At 65.2% G+C, this 18214-nt stretch overlaps 7 protein-coding genes across 7 annotated transcripts; 4 read left to right on the top strand and 3 right to left on the bottom strand.

Annotated features, from left to right (window-relative positions):
* Positions 1 to 67: 67 nt before the first annotated feature.
* Q8F55_000775 (uncharacterized protein) lies at positions 68 to 1448 on the bottom strand (the record flags this gene model as incomplete). The annotated part of the gene is made up of 5 exons (XM_069349426.1): positions 68 to 197; positions 267 to 355; positions 407 to 500; positions 600 to 852; positions 1187 to 1448. 5 exons carry the CDS (start codon positions 1446 to 1448, stop codon positions 68 to 70), a joined length of 828 nt encoding a protein of 275 aa, XP_069212970.1.
* A 1014-nt stretch (positions 1449 to 2462) lies between these two features.
* On the bottom strand, positions 2463 to 3295 carry Q8F55_000774 (uncharacterized protein; the record flags this gene model as incomplete). Its single annotated transcript, XM_069349425.1, has 4 exons — positions 2463 to 2688; positions 2767 to 3101; positions 3137 to 3259; positions 3293 to 3295. 4 exons carry the CDS (start codon positions 3293 to 3295, stop codon positions 2463 to 2465), a joined length of 687 nt encoding a protein of 228 aa, XP_069212969.1.
* A 239-nt stretch (positions 3296 to 3534) lies between these two features.
* On the top strand, positions 3535 to 5832 carry Q8F55_000773 (uncharacterized protein; the record flags this gene model as incomplete). The annotated part of the gene is made up of 2 exons (XM_069349424.1): positions 3535 to 3542; positions 3576 to 5832. 2 exons carry the CDS (start codon positions 3535 to 3537, stop codon positions 5830 to 5832), a joined length of 2265 nt encoding a protein of 754 aa, XP_069212968.1.
* Positions 5833 to 6564: 732 nt separating this feature from the next.
* CPA2 (carbamoyl-phosphate synthase (glutamine-hydrolyzing) cpa2) lies at positions 6565 to 10143 on the top strand (the record flags this gene model as incomplete). The annotated part of the gene is made up of 3 exons (XM_069349423.1): positions 6565 to 6862; positions 6907 to 7490; positions 7546 to 10143. The coding sequence occupies 3 exons, from the start codon at positions 6565 to 6567 to the stop codon at positions 10141 to 10143; spliced, it is 3480 nt and encodes a 1159-aa protein (XP_069212967.1).
* A 930-nt stretch (positions 10144 to 11073) lies between these two features.
* Q8F55_000771 (uncharacterized protein) lies at positions 11074 to 12533 on the top strand (the record flags this gene model as incomplete). Its single annotated transcript, XM_069349422.1, has 4 exons — positions 11074 to 11113; positions 11165 to 11377; positions 11691 to 11915; positions 12025 to 12533. 4 exons carry the CDS (start codon positions 11074 to 11076, stop codon positions 12531 to 12533), a joined length of 987 nt encoding a protein of 328 aa, XP_069212966.1.
* Positions 12534 to 13205: 672 nt separating this feature from the next.
* On the top strand, positions 13206 to 14169 carry VPS21 (Vacuolar protein sorting-associated protein 21; the record flags this gene model as incomplete). The annotated part of the gene is made up of 5 exons (XM_069349421.1): positions 13206 to 13260; positions 13352 to 13453; positions 13492 to 13548; positions 13585 to 13974; positions 14021 to 14169. 5 exons carry the CDS (start codon positions 13206 to 13208, stop codon positions 14167 to 14169), a joined length of 753 nt encoding a protein of 250 aa, XP_069212965.1.
* Positions 14170 to 14373: 204 nt separating this feature from the next.
* Positions 14374 to 17903, bottom strand: Q8F55_000769 (uncharacterized protein; the record flags this gene model as incomplete). The annotated part of the gene is made up of 12 exons (XM_069349420.1): positions 14374 to 14564; positions 14611 to 14975; positions 15011 to 15186; positions 15222 to 15444; positions 15481 to 15824; positions 15861 to 16166; positions 16215 to 16522; positions 16560 to 16719; positions 16757 to 16888; positions 16926 to 17063; positions 17275 to 17438; positions 17480 to 17903. The coding sequence occupies 12 exons, from the start codon at positions 17901 to 17903 to the stop codon at positions 14374 to 14376; spliced, it is 2931 nt and encodes a 976-aa protein (XP_069212964.1).
* Between the last annotated feature and the right edge of the window lie 311 nt (positions 17904 to 18214).

Raw genomic sequence — 18214 nt, 5'->3', positions numbered from 1 at the left:
TCGCGCGGCTCCCGGTGCGCGTGTGGCGCGATGCGCGCGCGCCAACCGCGCCTGTCGTCACCGCGATCTACGCGCTCGCAGCCCACGCGCCGGCCAGCTTGCCCACCGACACCACCGAGCCGATCGCCGCGGTAATGAGCGGTGATGTCCAGACGCCGCCGGGCGTCGACCAGTGGACAGTAAGAGGAAGGTAGCCGCTGCAAGGTGGTCAGCTCTACACGCCTGCACGCACCCTCCGCCCCCACCCCCTCCCCCGCCCCACTCACTAGTTGACAACGGCCTGCTGCTCCCACGCGGCCCAGTCGGCCGTCAGCTGCGCGCGCGCAGCCTTCTGGTCCTCCAAAGTCGTCTTTTCCTTGGGTTCGGTGAGCAGGTAGCCTTCGGCGTCTTCGTCGTCCGTGCTCACTTCCGACTTGGCCGAGGCCTTGAGCGCCTTCTCGCGGGCGCGGAGGCCGAGGTACTTGCGGAACAGCTGGATGCACGACAGCACGACGTCGACGCTGGGGGGTTCAGTCAGCAGAGTCAACCACGAGCTGGCGAGCGCCACCGCGAGCACCTGAGCTCGCGCCAGCGCCCCCAGCCGTTCCCACGCCACTCACGCCCATGAACGGACCGACCACACGGCAATCTTGGACACGGTCGCGGGCTGGAGCTGGAGCACGCCCTGGCTCGCGAGCCAGGCCGTGTGCTCGCCGACGTAGTAGCCGCAGAGGGCGATGATGCGGATCGTCGCGTACACGCGCTCATTCCTGATGTCGAGCGAGAAGCGCGACGGGTGCAGGAGCAGGCCGATCAAGGCCTTGACGGGCTGGGGGTAGAGCTTGAGCAGCCAGTCGATCATGGGGAGGAGGCCTGCGGTGTGAGCGCGTGCTGCGGGCCGTGCGGGGAACCGCTCGCAGCGACGAGGCGACGTCGCTCGGTGTTCGGGGTTGGGCGGGGCGTGGACGGCGCTGGCCCACGAGCCAGCATCGGCGGCCTGGACAGGCCTCGGCGCAGGGCGGCGTGCCCAGCAGTGTGCCGCGGACAGTTGTGTGCGCGGTGCGCAGCACACTGCGCCTCGTCCCCGGGCGCTGTGCAGCGTCGCGGCGAACGTGCTCTGTGTGCTGCCCGTCTCACGGCCCCAGCGCAGCGCGCAGTGGTGCTGCCCAACCCCTCCCGCCGACCGCTCCCCCCGAAGCCTACTTACCAAAGAGGCGGGTGACGACGCGCGCCGAGCCGATAGCGCCGCCCATGCGCACCAGCCCGGCGGCGAGGGACACGAGGCGCGGCTGGTCGGCGGCGGCGGCCTTGCCGTGCGTCTTGAGCCACTGGAGCACGGCGAGGATGGTGCCGGCGGCGAGCGGGCCGCCGTACTGGCCGATCATGAGGGACGAGTCGAGGCCGTTGGGGCTGCTCGTCATGCGCGCGAGGCGCGCGACGAGCGCGTTGAAGTTGGAGGGCTTGGACATGGTGTCGGGGGGTGTGGGTGTGAGTGAGTGTGGTGTGGTGGTTCAGGTGTTTCGGGGGCAAGGAACGTGCGCTGGTGTCGGCGACGGCGAGGGCGGGGTTGTGATCGTTGTGATAGTGGTCGAGTGGTTGAAGTCAAGAGTCGTTGTTGCTGCTGTTGCTGTCGCTGTTGCTGCGGTGGATTGAGTGCGACTTGATTTGCCCCAGAGATGTGTCTTGTCGCTCGCGAGTTCCGTCATGCAACCTGACCACACGGCAATCACTAAACCCGGCGGCTGGCCACGCGGGGCAAACGACGGGGGCCGACGACGATGGCTCGCTCGCTCGGCAGAGCAACTCGGCACGAACGGCCACTGCATACCATCCCGACTGCACTTCTCCCGAGCTGATGCTGCTGCTGCGCTGCCTTCGCCGCCAAGAGCACGCTGGGGCACCATGCACGACAATGCATCGGGTGATCGTCGCGACTAGGTCACGGGGTGCAGACCTCGGCGACCTCGGCACCGGCAACTCGCTCACCACCACCACCAAGATGCCTTTGGCGGCGGACAAGTGGCACTATGCAGACATGCTGCACACCTCGACAAGCATCACTGCCCTCTCTCCCAGCCGCATGCAATGAATGCGTCAGTGCAGCACAAGGCTAACGCTCAACAGGCCAAGAACGAGCTCCAGCCAGTCGACGCCTCGCGCCCAGCCCACGCGGCCCAAGCGCCCGGCGCCCCGCCCAGTCCCCACACACTCACGACCTCCCCAGCACCTCGCAGGTCGTGCAGTCATATCGGCCCAGAGGTATCCGCCGGGCCAGGACGCGGGGTGCATGATGGGGTCGGCCCCAGCCCCAGCGCCACTCACTCATCCACCTGGTGCTTCTCCCACCCGCGCATCGCCGTGCCCAGCCGATGGACGTGATGCTGGCTCGCGTACGAGCGCTGTACGCGACGATACACCGAAGCCCGCTTGCCCCCAACGCAGCCAACTCCGAGGGACCCACCACCCTGGTACACTAGTATACATCACTCGACTCCCTGCATCGCGCCCGGTGTCGAGCCCGCGCCGGCAGCGTACGCCGCGGCCTTGGCTGCTCTTGCCGCACCCGTCGTGTCTCGCCGCTGCGCGAGCGAAGCCGAGGCGTCCGCCGCAGCGAGGCTGTTGGCCGCATGCTCCCTGATCGTCGCCCACGGCGCGGCCTTGAAGCTCGGGTGGGCCATCACCGCGGGGATGCGCTGGGCAGCCGCCGTGCTGCGTCGTCAGGTGTGCCCTCTACGCCGCTACTGTCGGGCCGACGAGCACCGGCCCGCCAGAACGAACCCCACTCACATCTGTTTCCGCCGCCGCCGCTCGCCCATCGTCTTGGCCGACCCCTCGCCGATCTTGCCGTCGGCCTCGCGCTTGCGCAGCTGTGGCGGCACCTCGGGCACGACCTCGCGCTTCTTCCCGCGGCTCGTGGGCACCGGCGCAGCCGGGACGGGCACCTCGCCAGCCGCCTCGAACAGCGCGTCGGCGACGCTTCCGAGCCCGCTGCCGAGCTGCTGGGCGGCCTTGCGCTTCTCGCGGCGCGCGTGCGACTTGGAGTACGGCGTCGCGGCGCCGGCGAGCACCGCGCCGTGGAATGGCTTCGCAACGGGCTCGGGCTTGGCGGCGAGGTCGGGGATCTGGGGTCAGCTTGTGTGCGTTGAGCCGAGCCTACCTCTGCTGAGGGGTTCGAGCCGGGGAGCACCGTCTCGTTAGCGTCGGGCGCGGCGAACGCGCGCTTGGAGAGCAGGGCGGCGGGGCCGTGCCGCCGTGTTGCCTTGGTCCGTTCTGCGCGGGGCTGGGGTCAGCGGTGCTGTTGCAGGTCGCGTACCATGTCGAGGCCGTCGAGGTTGTGGAGGGAGGTTGGACGAGCGTCATTGTCGCCGCTGCCCGCCAAATATTTAGACGGGTGAAACAACAGCAATCTCACTGGCGGCCGGGCCACGTTGACCACGTGGCGTCCCTGAGACTTCGCGGAAGACTGCGAAGTCAACTTCCGACCGCCGTTTGCATCGCACTCTGCCATCTCTCTTCTCACCATCGCCAGCAGGCAACGAGGACAAGCGCCTCAAAATGCCTAGGTGAGCCTCTCCCAGCGACACCACTGACGCCAGCTTTGGCAACAGACATCTCCTCCGGCTGCGGCGGGTCGCTGGCAGCGGTCTCGCGTCGCGAGCGTCCGCTCGCCAGACCGCCGCCGCCCTGCCTCCCTCGCGCGCATTCGCCACAGCGCTCGCGCACACCCCGAGCACCATCCCCTCTTTCCTCCTCCCGTCGTCGCACGCCTCGAGCTCCAAGCTCACGCTCGACGCCTTCCTCGAGCGCCCGGACGAGGCCCTCTGGTCGGCCCTCTCCTTCGCCGCAGAGGACGAGCTGCTCACCGCCGTACTCGCGACGCAGCCCGCCTCCGGTCCGTGGATCGACCCTGCGACAGCCTACCTAGCCCTCCGCAGCTCATCCCTCTTCTCGCACTACCTCCAGCTCCTACTCCCCCGCATTCGCACGCTCTACGCCAACCTTCGCCCGTCCGGCATCCACCAGGTCCTCGTCTCGGACCTGCTCCTGCGCAACCCGGACGCCCGCGCCCTGCGCGAGATTCTGCTCGAGGAAGCGGGGACCAAGAGTACCGGCACCCCGCTGCGCGCTGGCCTCGTCGCCCAGATCTACCGCACGATCGCGAACCCCCTCCGCCGGCGCACACTCCCTGCGCTGTCGCGCCGCGCGACCCTCGTCGCTGCCCGCGCACTCCGCGAGCAAGAGGCCCTCGACCTCCTCCCCGAGGTGTACTACCAGCTCGCGCATACGATGGACTGGGAGCCAGAGTACGCGTGGGCGGCGCTCCAGATCCCGCTGCACCTCGCAAGCCGGGGTCGCGCGCCGGAAGCTCTGAGGCTACTCCAGTACCCCCTGGCGCTGGGCAAGCTCCCCGCGACAGCGCTCGGCCGTAGCTCGGCAAGCCACCCACAGGCTGCGGTACTCATGGTCCAGTCGGCCGTCACACGAATAATGCTCCAGTGGGGCATGGACGTGCGCGCGACCAAGGCCGTTGATGGCTTGGTCGAGACGATGCGGGCGTCCGAGGCGTCGGCGCCGGCGATAGAGCTTGTACTCCAGGCATGTCGTGTGGCAGACTTGTCCAAGAAGGCCGAACTCGTGGAGTGGTCCCAGGGCGTGCTGCTCTCTCTCGCCGACGACTTCAGCTTTCCGCCGCTGCCATCGTCTGCGGTCGACGCCCACCTCAACGCGCTGTCCACGGCCGACGCGCTGTCCTTTTACTCCAGACTGTCGCCGAAGCGCTACGCGGCGCCAGAAACGAGGCACCTGCTGCGTATCGCGCTGGCCCGCCCACCACGCGCCGTCTTGCGCCGGCTGGCCAGCGACTTCAGTACTGCGGGATCTGACGACGCGACCGTCCCGGCCCTCCTCCGGGTGCTGGCGGCTGCCAACCTCTACAACTTTGCGCAGGCAATCTACACACAGTGGCGCGAGCGCTCGCCTCATGCCCCGGTCGACAAGAGGACCGCTCTCGCCCTGGTCAACTGCTTTACCCGCGGGAACCGCACGGCCCAGAACACTGTGACTGCCGAGCGCGTACTGGCCGACTACATTGCGACCACTGGCCCCTCATCGTCCAAGGACGCCATCGCGCTCACCTCGCTCCGCGCGCACGCCCTCATTGCCCCAAAAGACTCGAGCAAGGCGAACCCGTATGTCGAAGTTCTTGTCGCGGAGCTCGGTGAAGCAGGGGCAGAGCGAGCCCTTCACTTGCTCGTGGCCCGCGAACCGGCCCTCGCCCATCGCCTGGCACAAGTCGCAAAGGCCCACGGGTGGGACCTTGGATCGTCCGCGCTGGCCATCGCCGCCGCCTGTGCTGGCCGTCACTGGGGTGCCTTGTCCGCCATCAGCAAGGAGCTTTATGTCGATCCGGGAGAGGACGCGTACATCACTGCCCTGGTCGCCGCACGCCGAGGTCGCGTGACGTCAATGCTCAAGCGTTTCCGGGAGGCTGTCACTGCGCACCCGCGTCTACCCATCATTGTGCCCACCGCGTCGGCGGTCCTGCACCGTCTGGCACTGAAGAAAGCATGGGGGCCTGCGCTCGAGGTTGCTACTCTGGCCCTCCGTGCCGCCCGCGCGTCTGACCACGACACTGTGGTCCACGATGTTGGTGTGCTGCTCTCGGGCATTGCGCGAGAGGCGGCCGAGGCCAAGGTGGCAGGCGAAGGAGCGGAGGCACGCCACACGGCAGTTACGGCTGCGTGGTCTGAGCGCGGAGCGGAACTCAAGGAGGCCATTGCGCGCCTCGAGGCGAGCCAGAGGACACTGCCCGACGTGCTCGTAGGCAATGTCGAGGCAGAGCTGGCCAAGTAGTTGTACATTTATTGCATTGCATTGCATAGGTGTTTGTGCCACTGTTGTCTGCCATTGCCAGCCAGGGTTGAAGGTAGGTCGTGACTGACTGACCCTACCGGCACTCGTAGGCCGTTGGTTGTAACGAGGATGAGATCCGAGTGGCCGAATGTGGCCGAGTCGAAATTGTTTGTCCAGTATACGCGCTTGTGTGTGGCAGGGAAGGTGCGGCGGCCAAACTGGCAGCGTCGGCCGAGTCGACTGTTGGGAATCACACCCAGTGCCAGTGGCATGCATGTGAGTAGAGGAATGCCGATGTACAAGGCCTTGGCTGTATGCATAGCGGCGTCGCGTCGCTGCAGCCTATGTAGAGGCTAGGCGGTCGTTTCCCGAAAGTTAGTGTCGAGTCACGTGCCTGCTACCCTTATCGCTACTTGGCGAGTGAGTCGAAAAAGTCGCCCGCGACGCGCCCACCGCTGCACTCACCGTAGCAGGCGGACCGGTCACCGTACGCTCCCTCCAACCAGATCCGCCCACCCACACCCAGCCCAGCCGGCCGCCCTATCGTCCACCGAAAAACTCTTGTCCCCCTCCTCCTTCCTCTTCTCCATCTCATCACTCCTACGTCGACCTCACGGCCCCCCAATCACCTCTGCACTAGGCCAGCTCACAAGGGCTGCCTCTTGCCGACCCCCACAATTCCCTCTTGAACAAATCTACGGTGCTCCTCCTTAAGAGACAAAACTTTGCAAAATGATGCGCTCATTTTCGTCCCTCGCGCGCGCGGCCGCCTCCAAGCCCGTGTTCCGCGCCGCGCCTGCCGCGCCTGCCGCCCGCCTCCTCGGCGCGCGCACCTACGCCGTCGCGGCCCCCGCCGTCGGCTCGTACGGCCAGGTCAATGACGGCCCCACGCTCAACTCGCCGTCCGAGCTCGCCCGCCGCATCTCGGCCCAGGTCCTCCCCCAGCTCGAAAAGCCCGACGTCAAGAAGGTGCTCGTCGTCGGCTCGGGCGGCCTGTCCATCGGCCAGGCGGGCGAGTTTGACTACTCTGGTGCGTTGCCGGGCATTGGAAGGTACGCAAGCTGACGCCCGCAGGATCCCAGGCCATCAAGGCCCTGCGCGAGAGCAACATTGACACGGTGCTCATCAACCCCAACATCGCCACGATCCAGACGTCGCACCACCTCGCGAGCGAGATCTACTTCCTCCCCGTGACGGCCGACTACGTCGCCTACGTGCTTGAGAAGGAGCGCCCCGACGGTATTCTTCTGACGTTTGGCGGCCAGTCGGCCCTCAACGTCGGCATCCAGCTCGACAAGATGGGTGTGCTCGAGCGCCTCGGCGTCCAGGTCCTCGGCACGCCCATTCGCACCCTCGAGGTGTCCGAGGACCGTGACCTCTTCGTCCAGGCCCTCAACGAGATTGACATCCCCGCCGCCCAGTCGACGGCCGTTTCTTCGATCCAGGACGCCCTCGACGCCGCAAAGGAGATTGGATACCCCATTATCCTGCGTTCCGCCTTCTCGCTTGGTGGTCTCGGCTCGGGTTTCGCCCACGACGAGGAGGAGCTGCGCAACCTCGCTGCCAAGTCGCTCTCGCTCTCGCCCCAGGTGCTCATTGAGAAGTCGCTCAAGGGCTGGAAGGAGGTCGAGTACGAGGTCGTCCGTGATGCCGCCGACGTGAGTCACCGTGTGCTACACCGTCCATCAGGCACTGTGCTGATCAGTCTTCTAGAACACCATCATCTGCTGCAACATGGAGAACTTTGACCCTCTCGGCACACACACTGGTGACTCGATCGTCGTTGCGCCCTCGCAGACCCTCACCGACGACGAGTACCACATGCTCCGTTCGGCCGCCATCAAGATTGTGCGCCACGTCGGTGTCGTCGGCGAGTGCAACGTCCAGTACGCCCTCGACCCCAACAGCCGCGACTACCGTGTCATTGAGATGAACGCCCGTCTGTCGCGTTCGTCGGCCCTCGCCTCCAAGGCTACCGGCTACCCTCTTGCCTACACGGCCGCCAAGATTGCCCTCGGCCACACCCTCCCCGAGCTCCCCAACGCCGTCACCAAGACTACCACCGCGTGCTTCGAGCCCTCGCTCGACTACATTGTCACCAAGATCCCCAAGTGGGACCTGGCCAAGTTCCAGCACGTCGACCGCGATGTCGGCTCGGCCATGAAGTCGGTCGGTGAGGTCATGGCTATCGGTCGTACTTTCGAGGAGTCGCTCCAGAAGGCTATCCGCCAGGTTGACCCCAACTTCCACGGCTTTGAGGCCTACTGGAAGCCCGAGGACATGGTCACCGCGCTCACCGCCAACAACGACCGTCGTCTGTTTGCCATTGCCCACGCCATGCTCAACCTCGACTACTCGGTCGACTACCTCCATGACCTGACCAAGATTGACAAGTGGTTCCTCTACAAGCTCGAGAACATTGTCAACGTGTACAAGTCGCTCCAGAACACGCCCTTTGACAAGCTCGACAAGGACATCATCACCACTGCCAAGAAGACTGGTTTCTCCGACACCCACATTGCCCAGCTCGTCGGCAAGACGGAGAACGAGGTCCGCGCCCTCCGCAAGTCGTTTGGTGTCACCCCCTTTGTCAAGCGTATCGACACGCTCGCCGCCGAGTTCCCCGCCTACACCAACTACCTCTACACCACCTACAACGCGTCCACCCACGACGTCGAGTTTGACGACAACGGAACCATGGTTCTTGGCTCGGGTGTCTACCGTATTGGTTCGTCGGTCGAGTTTGACTGGTGCGCTGTTACCTGCTCGCGCGCCATCCGCGGCCTCGGCAAGAAGACCATCATGATCAACTACAACCCCGAGACTGTGTCGACCGACTTCGACGAGGCTGACCGCCTCTACTTCGAGGAGCTTGGCTTTGAGCGTGTCATGGACATTTACGAGCTCGAGGCTGCTACTGGTGTCGTTGTTTCCGTCGGTGGCCAGCTGCCCCAGAACATTGCCCTCCGTCTCAAGAATTCGGGTGTCAGCGTTCTCGGTACCGACCCCGAGCAGATTGACAACGCCGAGGACCGTCACAAGTTCTCGACCATCCTCGACTCGATTGGCGTTGACCAGCCCGCTTGGACTGAGGCGTCGTCGCTCGAGGCCGCCAAGGTGTTTGCCGCTGGTGTTGGCTACCCCGTCCTTATCCGTCCCTCGTACGTTCTTTCCGGCGCTGCCATGAACGTTGTTTGGGACGAGGCCGCCCTCGAGCACAACCTCACTGCCGCCACCAACGTCTCGCCCGACCACCCCGTCGTTGTCTCGCAGTTCATCGACAACGCTCAGGAGATTGACGTCGACGCCGTTGCCCACAAGGGCAAGCTCCTCGTCCACGCCATCTCGGAGCACGTTGAGAACGCTGGTGTCCACTCGGGTGACGCCACCCTTGTTCTCCCTCCCTTCTCGCTCCACGGCAAGGACATGGGCCGCCTTAAGGTCATTGCCGAGAAGGTTGCCAAGGCCTTTGACATCTCGGGTCCCTTCAACATGCAGATCATCCGCAAGCCCCCTGTCGACGGCCAGGACGCCGAGCTCAAGGTTATCGAGTGCAACCTCCGTGCCTCGCGTTCGTTCCCCTTCGTGTCCAAGGTCCTTGGCCACAACTTTATCGACACTGCTTCGGCCGCCATCATGGACACCAACGTGCCCGAGCCCGTTGACCTGATGGCCCAGCAGCGCGACTACGTTGCCATCAAGGTGCCCCAGTTCTCGTGGACTCGTCTCCCCGGCGCCGACCCCTTCCTCGGTGTCGAGATGGCCTCGACTGGTGAGGTCGCCTCGTTCGGCAAGGACATTCACGACGCCTACTGGGCTGCTCTCCTGTCGGTTAACGGCATGAAGCTGCCCAAGCAGGGCTCGGGTATCCTCCTCGGCGGTGACATTACCCGCCCCGAGATGGCCGAGGTTGCCAAGAACCTCATGTCGCTCGGCTTTGCTCTGTACACGTACGACTCGAAGGTCGAGAAGCACATCAACGAGCAGCCCTACCTCGGTATCAAGAAGATTCTTGTCCCCGTCAAGGACAAGAAGAAGCTTCGCGAGATTCTCGAGGAGCACGAGATCCAGACGGTCATCAACATGGCCCGCTCGCGTGCCGCCACCACGCTCGACGAGGACTATGCTGCTCGTCGTGCGGCCGTTGACTTTGGTATCCCCCTGATCAACAACCCCAAGCTCGCCGTGCTCTTTACCGAGACGCTCGAGAAGAAGTTCCTCAAGAACAACCCCATCCCCTACAACGAGGGCTTCCAGCCCTCCGAGGTCGGCTCGTGGCGCGACTTTGTCGGCCCTGCCAGCGACTACTAATTGTATCGTCGAGAGAAGCATAGGAGAGAACTGCATTGGGCTGCAAGAGCAGCTGGTTGTTTGGGAGCGCACGCAATTGCCATAGATACATTATTCCACTAGCCATTATTGCTATGCACAGCACTACTGAGACAAGCCAAAGTCGAGGCAGGCGCGCAGCGCCTGGCGAGGGTGGCAGCGGGGATGGGCCCGATGGCATTGTGTGGTGCGATGCAAGTTGTCATGATGGTGCCATGATGTTGCTCGAACAAGGTTCAGAAGGACCCAAACGCCACAGTGGCGGCAACGACTCCGCAGCTGGCGGGATTAGCACCGGGGTTATGGCCGTCACCAAACTGGGATTTGGTCCCGCAGGTGTTTTTGGTGGTGCGCGCTGGTGGTGAGTGCAGGCGGGGCTCACTCAGCCAAGCGAGCTGCAGCTGGGCAGTGGACGAGGCTGTATGGCGCGGGCAGAAGCAGCAAGCACCAGCTGCAGGCAGGCAGGCAGGCAGGCAGCGTCGCCCGCTCCGCCCAGCCCACACCCAGTCGCTCCTGCCTGCCTGCTTGCTGCCTGCCTGCCTGCACCCGCCTGCCTGCTCCCCCTCCCCGCACCCGCGCGCTCGCTCTCGCCCACTCGCTCGCTGCCGCTCGCTGCCACCCACCGACGGCTCCATAGCGACCTGCACTCCTCTCTTCCTCCCCAGCGTCTTTCGACCCAACTAAACACAACCCACACGCCCCGCGCGTTCAACAACAAGGTGGGTGCGGCACGCAGGGGGCGGGCAGTGGGCTGGGCTCTGGCGCGCTGCGCCTGCCCCCTGCCCCCTCTCTCTTTTTTTTTTCCTCGCCGCGGGGCGTGAACCGAAGCTGACCTCGCCGTCTTTCTCGCCTCGTCCCGCACCTCGTCGTCTCGTCACCCCCCCACAGCTCCACACAAAGGAGTCGACCGCAATGTCCGTGGTCTCCAAGAACCCCTTCGACCTCCTCGGTGGTGCGTAGCCCCGCCTGCACCGACAAACGCGGCGCTGACTTTGACCTACAGACGACGGTGAGGAGCGTGCTCCTTCCCCCGCCCCCAAGGCCGGCGCCGCCAAGGCTACCCCCGCCCCCGCGTCCGCCCAGCCCAAGGTCGTCCCCGGCGCTGCCCCCAAGGGCGGCCGCGGTGCCCGCTACCCTGCTCGTGGCGGCCCTCGCAACGTCTACCGCGAGGAGCGCCCCGCCGAGGGCGGCGAGGGCTTCGAGGGCGAGCGTGTTGGTGAGTAGCGAGTCGCGAGGCGAGGCGCGCAGCGCCGAGCAGAGGTCAGGAGGGTTGAAGGGGGTTTGCAACGACCGCGGCGACGACGACGACAGCGGCAGTGGCGCCAGTGATGGCGACGGCAGCGACAACGACAGCGACGACGGCGGTGTGTCGCCCCAGCGCACCCACTGCCGCTTGTCACCGTCTGCCGCCGCCGGCCACCGTCGCAGGCCGTTTGTCGGCCGCCCGTCAGCCGCCGTCGGCGCAAACCCACCCCACCTTCCCTGACCGACGCCAACCACCCACCCCCCACACCACTAACACCCCCCAGCTCCCCCCAAGAAGGACCACCAGGGCCGTGACCGTCACACCAAGGGCCCCCGTGAGGACCGCACCCACACCGGCCCCCGTTCGCGTGCCCCCGGCGCCGCTGGTGCCCGTGGCCCCAAGGGCGGTGCTCGTGGTGGCCGCGCTGCCGGCGGTGCCGCTGCCGGCGACAAGAAGGCCGCCCCCGCCGAGTCGTGGAACAACGACGAGGGCAAGGCTGAGCTGAGCGGTTAGTGTTGGCTGAGCCGAGCCGTGCCGAGACTTTGTGGCGTTTGTCCGAGTCGAAGCCGGTTTCGGTTTCACCTTTTTTTTTTTGGACATTTCTGACGCCACACCAGCCGAGAAGCAGGGCGAGACCGACGGCGTCGAGGCCGCTGCCGCCCCCGCCGAGGAGGTCGCCGAGGAGGTTGTCGAGGAGGAGGACACCTCCAAGACCCTCGACCAGTACCTCGCCGAGAAGGCTGAGGCTGCCCTTTCGGGCGACCTCGGCAAGAAGGAGGTCCGCCAGGTCACCGCCGACAACCTTGAGGGCACCGCCTTCAAGCGTGAGGAGGACGAGGACTTCTTCTCGGGCAAGGCCAAGACGTCTGCCCCCAAGGAGAAGGCCCCCAAGAAGGAGAAGGTCTACATCGAGGTCGACGGCACCTTTGCCTCGCCCGCCCGCCCTCCCCGCACCGGCGGTGACCGCCCCACCCGCGGCCGTGGTGGCCCCGGTGGTGCCCGTGGTGGCCAGCGGGGTTCCGGCCCCCGCGGCGGCGCTGCCCCCCGTGGCGGTGCCCAGCGCGCCCCCCGCCAGCAGGCCGTGTCGGTCAACGACACGTCGGCGTTCCCTGCCCTCGGCGCCTAAGCGCGCCCCTCCCGCACCCTATATCGAGTATCTAGCTCGTGTGCACGCTCTGTAGCGGCGTGGTTGTCCTCGTAATCGAGGCTGGTGGATGGTCATATCTGCTTGTTCGATTTCAGAGTGCAAACTTTCCTCTCAAAATGCAAAACTGAGCCATCCGGGGTGTAGGGGTTGTTGTGTGGTTGTGGAGCTGAGGTGCAAGTTGCATGCCGCGGTGGGCAGTGCCTATGGTGTCAGTGGTCGCGTGTCATGATGCGTCTGTCGTGTGGTTGTCGTGGTCGCTGCTGTCAGCGGAGCAGAGCTTGGAGCATGGGAGCCAGCGAGCCAGAGATCCCACAGGCCGAGTGAGGAGCACATGGAGCAAGGAACGGAGCAGGGGGCAGAAACTTAATCGACCCGCCCCGCTAAGCCGCCCTTCCCTGTCCCTCCCTCTCCCACTGCCCGCCCGCACTGACGACGACTTGCCACCTGTCGTCGTCGCCGGTCGCCGTTGCCTTGGTGCTCGCTGCTGCTGCTGCTGCTCGCTTGTGCTTACGTCTCAACAATAGACCAGACAGAATTGTGCACTCGACCGTCCCTCTCCCTCCTCGACAGCCTACGCCGTAGTTGACCCCCCGCCTGCCCCGCCCCGCCAGCCCCGCCAGACCCAGCCCCAGCCCCAATTCGCCGCCCACCATGGCCTCCGAGGACCCGTCCGTCAAGGCCGTGCAGGTCAAGCTTGTCCTTCTCGGTGTGTCCTGGCCCGGGCTGCTAATACCTCGTGCTGACGCTTGCTCCTCCCCTGTGCTCCGCCTCTGCCCCTGCCCCTTGCCAACACCCAGGCGAGGCCGCCGTCGGCAAGTCGTCGCTCGTGCTCCGGTTCGTCCAGAACGACTTTAACGAGAACACGTCGCCCACCATCGGCGCGGCCTTCTTGACGCAGAGTGGGTGCTGGGCTTGGGCGGGGGCTAGCTGACAGCAGAATGCCGCCTCGAGAACCGCGTCGTCAAGTTTGAGATCTGGGACACTGCGGGACAAGGTAAGCCGCGGCGGCGAGGCTCGCTGACACGCGCAGAACGCTTCCACTCGCTCGCGCCCATGTACTACCGCAACGCTGCCGCCGCCGTCGTCGTGTACGACATTACGAAAGCGGCCTCGCTCGAGAAGGCCAAGGCGTGGGTCAAGGAGCTGCAGCGCCAGGCCAACCCGAACATTGTGATCGCGCTCGTCGGCAACAAGCTCGACCTGGTCGAGGGGGCCGACGACGCGCCGGCCGAGGCGGCCGAGCCAGAGGCCGGCGAGGACGACGAGGCCGACGCCGACGCCGAGACCCCCGCCGCGCCCGCCGGGCCGAGGCAGGTGCCCACGGCCGAGGCGGAGAAGTACGCGCAGGAGTGTGGCCTCCTCTTCTTTGAGGCGAGCGCCAAGACGGGCACGAATGTGCAGGACATCTTTACTGAGATTGGTGCGTGGAAACAGTGGGAAAAGGCAAGCTCGCTGACGCTCGCTAGCCAAGACAATCCCCCTCGACTCGATCGCACCAAAGCCCGCGGCGGGCGGCGCACAGGGCCGCAGGTCAGCAGCCAACGCGGCTGCGGGCGACGCCGCGCGCGTCGAGCTCGGCGGCGACGCGGCCGCCAAGAAGGGAGGCTGCTGCTAGACTAGTCGAGTGCCCGCTTCCTCGCCCTCGCCTCGCCGGCCGCGCCGTGCCGGACCTTTCCCATTTCTGGGCCCTTGCCCTCTCCCATCTGTACTGTGTGTTCGTCCGTTTGATAGCGCCTCGATGAATGTTTTACGAGACTGAACCAACGACAAACGACAGAGGCGACAAAGCAACTAATGAGCTACATGTGATGTGATGCTACTACTCGTCCTCGACCCACTCGCCCTCCATGACGCGCTGCTCCTCGTCATAGTCGTCGTCGACGTCCATCTCGCGCGCCGCCCCCGCCCCCGCACCCGCCTCCTCGCTCCCACCCTCCTCCTCGTACATCTCGTACACGCTGTCGCCTTCAGGTCCTTCGACAACAGCCTCGAGCAGGTCCTGCGCGAGGACTGGGGGGTCAGTCAGGTTGGGAGCCACAGACGCCACGCCACTCACACTGGATCGTCCGGATATCATTCAGCCACGCCTCGCGCGCACGCTCCCGCTTGCTGGGTGGGTGGTCGCCCGGCGGCCGCGCAGCGAGGCCCCACGCGCCGTCGTCGACGTCGACGTTGCCGTACGCGAGCGCGCCGAGCGCTGAGACAAAGACGTGCTGGATGCCGTTGAACTCGTTGGTCGACGACGCCTCCTGCAGCCGCCGCGCGAGGTCTACCGCCTGGGGCGGGGTGCCCGCGAAGAGGTGCGCGTCGGGGTCGTCGAGCGCGTCTGGCGCTTGGGATGCTGCGTTGGTCTTAGGCAGAGGCGCAGGGTAGACCATGTGGTGCAGAAGCGCAATGGTCGGCGCGACGACGCTGAGCGCGCTGCGGGTTAGGTGCTTTCGAAGTGGAACACCTACTTGTACGACGGCGCCACGCCTCCACGCACGCCCCATATCCGCGAGCTCTCGCGGTGCAGCAGCGTCAACAACGCCGGTACGAGCACCGACTTCTCCGTGAGCAGCACAATGGCGTCGGGGTCGTGCGCTGCGAGCATGAACAGCGCCGAGAGAATGTCCGTTTTGACGCGGTACGACTGGGGTAAGCTATTGACACGCCCTCTTAGCTCACCTGATCCGCCGCGAGGTCTTTGTGCCCGCTGGCGAGGAAGCGCGCCACGCGGTCGATGACATGCGCGTCCGAGCCGCCAGCGAGCTTGACGGGGAAGAGGAGGGGGCGGAAGTGGTCCTGTCTGCACGCGGCGACTACGAACAGGCCGAGACCGCGCACGACAGTCGCTGCGTGGTCAGACTGCACGAACATGATTATTGTGTGGGCGAGCTCGTCTGATGTCCTGCACGGTTAGCAGGCAAGGAGGCTCCGCACTCACCAGACGCTCTTGCCCTCGGACATGCAGATGGCCTCCGCCAGTTCGGCGAGTGAATCCGCAAACTCAGCTCTCCAGAGTCGGGACGGTCGTTGTTCGGCCGCGAGATTGCTCCAGTTCACCAAGGCCCCGCCATTCTTATCTGCCGCCTCATCCAGCTCCTTCTCCAGTTCAAGCCAGAACTTGTCGAGCTCTCCACCATTCGCATCGGGGTGGCCAATGAACTCGCTCATCCAGTTGATATTCGCGACCATACTCGCAGCCGCGTCGACATTGCTGTGGAGCAGGGTGGGGAAAAGCAGCAAGGTCGATGACACTAGCCGGCATGCACTGATCAAGCAGCACAGCTGTGGTGGTTAGAGCAGTCGCCGCAGCTCACTCACCATAGAACGTGCACCAGCAGCACCTAGCGAGTCGCCACAGAACGTCAGGTCCATCGTTAACCCCACCATGCCGCTCAGGACCCGGACGAGCTCGGGACTCAGCTCCTCGAACGACAGCTCCGTGTCGCTGCACAGGCGTAGCAGATCGCTGCAGAGGTCTTTCCACGGTGCATGCCCATCGGTGACAACGGGGACTGTCGTCACTGTGGGCTGGCTGACTATCCGGAGGATCGTCGGCTGGTTGGTGTAGTCCAAGAACACTTGCAGCGGTGACAGGACGACGTGGTTGAGGATGTGGTGAACCAGCTGCTGGTGTCAGCTTGCAGAGCTCGAAGGATGAGCTGAACCACGTACCTCGGCTTTCGGATCCCGAAGCGACGAAACGTCTGGCAGTCCTGTCGCCACATCTGGCTCCCAGTCCATTCCCTCACCCTCGCCACGGGGGGTAGGCGGCCGAATACCCTGGCTGCCTTGACTCTGGATCGGCGACAGTACGGCGGGCGACATGGACCTCTGTCTTTTTGTCGGCGTCGTCATTTGTGGTGTCCGGTTCGGCGAGTTGCTCGGACTCGGCATCTCGGTTCGCTGTCGTTTAGTTCGCGACCCCGGGCCTTGGTGGAACGCGTTGCTAAGGCCATCGAACCGTGGTGGCGGTATCCGCGCTGCAAGTGTGAGCTGGAGCATTCTTTCGGCACTCACCCTTGCCCTTGGCCGACCTGGAGAGAGGCGCTGGTGTCACCATCGTCTTGTCGCGTAACGGAGACCCAGTACGCATTGGTGTCGGCGCACCAGCACGTTGCGAGGCCGCCCATTGTGACTGCTGTTTTGCTTTGGACGCTGACGCCAAGGCTAAGTGGCTCTGAGTTGTCAGCGAGGTGACGGTCGACGACACGCACACTGAACGCGACCTGCGTCTTCATACTCTCGACTTTCTGCTTGGCGTCGTGCTCGCGCTGCTTGATCTGGTTCTCCATATCACGCGCGCTTGCGCGCAGGCGGTCTATTTCGGCTTTCAACTGCGTCTCTAACTGCCCGAGTTAGCGCTGCACGTCTCCCCCCACCCACTGTTTGCTTCGCCCGGACAGCATTCGCAGCCTGTCCTTGCGCCGCCCAGAGCTGTTGCTGGAGCTTTGCAATGTCGTCCGCTGCGTCGCCGCCGCTCTGCACCTCGTCGCGCCATGGTCCGCCGGCCTTCAATTCCAGCTGGGCCCTCAGCTCGCGGTTCTGGTCTTCGGTCTGTTTCCGGATCCGACGTTCATCTTCCAGTTCCAGCACCGCTCGTCGTGCCGCAGCGCCCTGCGACGACGGCTGACTCCCCTGCGACCCAGAGATAGGAGGTAGTCCTCCTCCAGGCGCTTGTCGCGACGGCGCCGAAGCGTTACGCGCGAAGATATGCGACCCTGCAGACACGGACCGCGCTAATGTCCGCACGGGCCCCAGCTGTGGCGCGTTGGGCGCGCCAGTGGAGGTCGTTGAAGTTGTCGAGGTCGAACGCGCCAAAGGTCGCGCGGCGAACTGGCCTCGAGGCGGGGCTGTCACTGTTGGCCCGGCCGACGTCGCTCGATTTGGCCGTTGCTGCTGGGCACTATCAAACATTTGTCGAATTTCAGGCCGCGTACGCCGATCGATGATCGGCTCGTCGTCCCCAGACCCAGGGGCAAGACCATATCGCCCATCCGCGCCAAGAACAAACTCAGTCGGCGGCGACTCTTCGTCGATCGCGGCGGGACGCGCCGCCTGGGCAGCCGCATGCTTGGATGCATGCTTGCCTCCAGTCTCCCAGCCAAATCCGCAGACACGCGTCTCGGGGTTGGTCCTCAGCGGCGCTGGTGGCCTTCCTCGCGCCGAGGTCGATGCTGCCGCTGAGCGTGGACCGGCTCCGGGCCGCGCTACCTGGTGATGGTAGCTGCTTCCCGCCTTCCTCGGGGCCTGAGACGCTGAAAGTGCTCGTTCCTCGATCGCCGCTATGGCGCTGAGCGCTGCCGGGTCGGCGAAGAAGTCGTCGTCGTCGTCGAACGGATCGGAGGAGGCCTGAGGTGCCATGGTGGTTGGAGCTGGGCGAGGAGCGCGCCGCGGAAGCTAAGGCAGCGATGGTACTGGCCACCACGTCCAGGCCAAGGTCTATTAAGCGTTTGCTCTCGTCCTTGAGTCGTTGCCGCGTCGATTGTGAACAATAAGGGTGTAAATCACAATGCTATCAAGTCGTCCTTGGACCATTGCGCGCCGTTGATCAGTCGCGTAACTATGTTGTTGATGTATTCACGTGACCGGGAACGGAAGCAAAATGAACCTCGGCTCGCTCGGCGTCGGCTTGCTGCGATGGGCAACAGGCGGACGGCGTCTGGCGGCGGCGG

The sequence above is a fragment of the Vanrija albida genome, assembly GCF_041260175.1.
Source record: "Vanrija albida strain AlHP1 chromosome Unknown contig_1, whole genome shotgun sequence".
NCBI lineage: Eukaryota > Fungi > Basidiomycota > Tremellomycetes > Trichosporonales > Trichosporonaceae > Vanrija > Vanrija albida.
The sequence above is the reverse complement of the archived record's forward strand: the minus strand, read 5'-3'. Positions and strand labels throughout refer to the sequence as shown.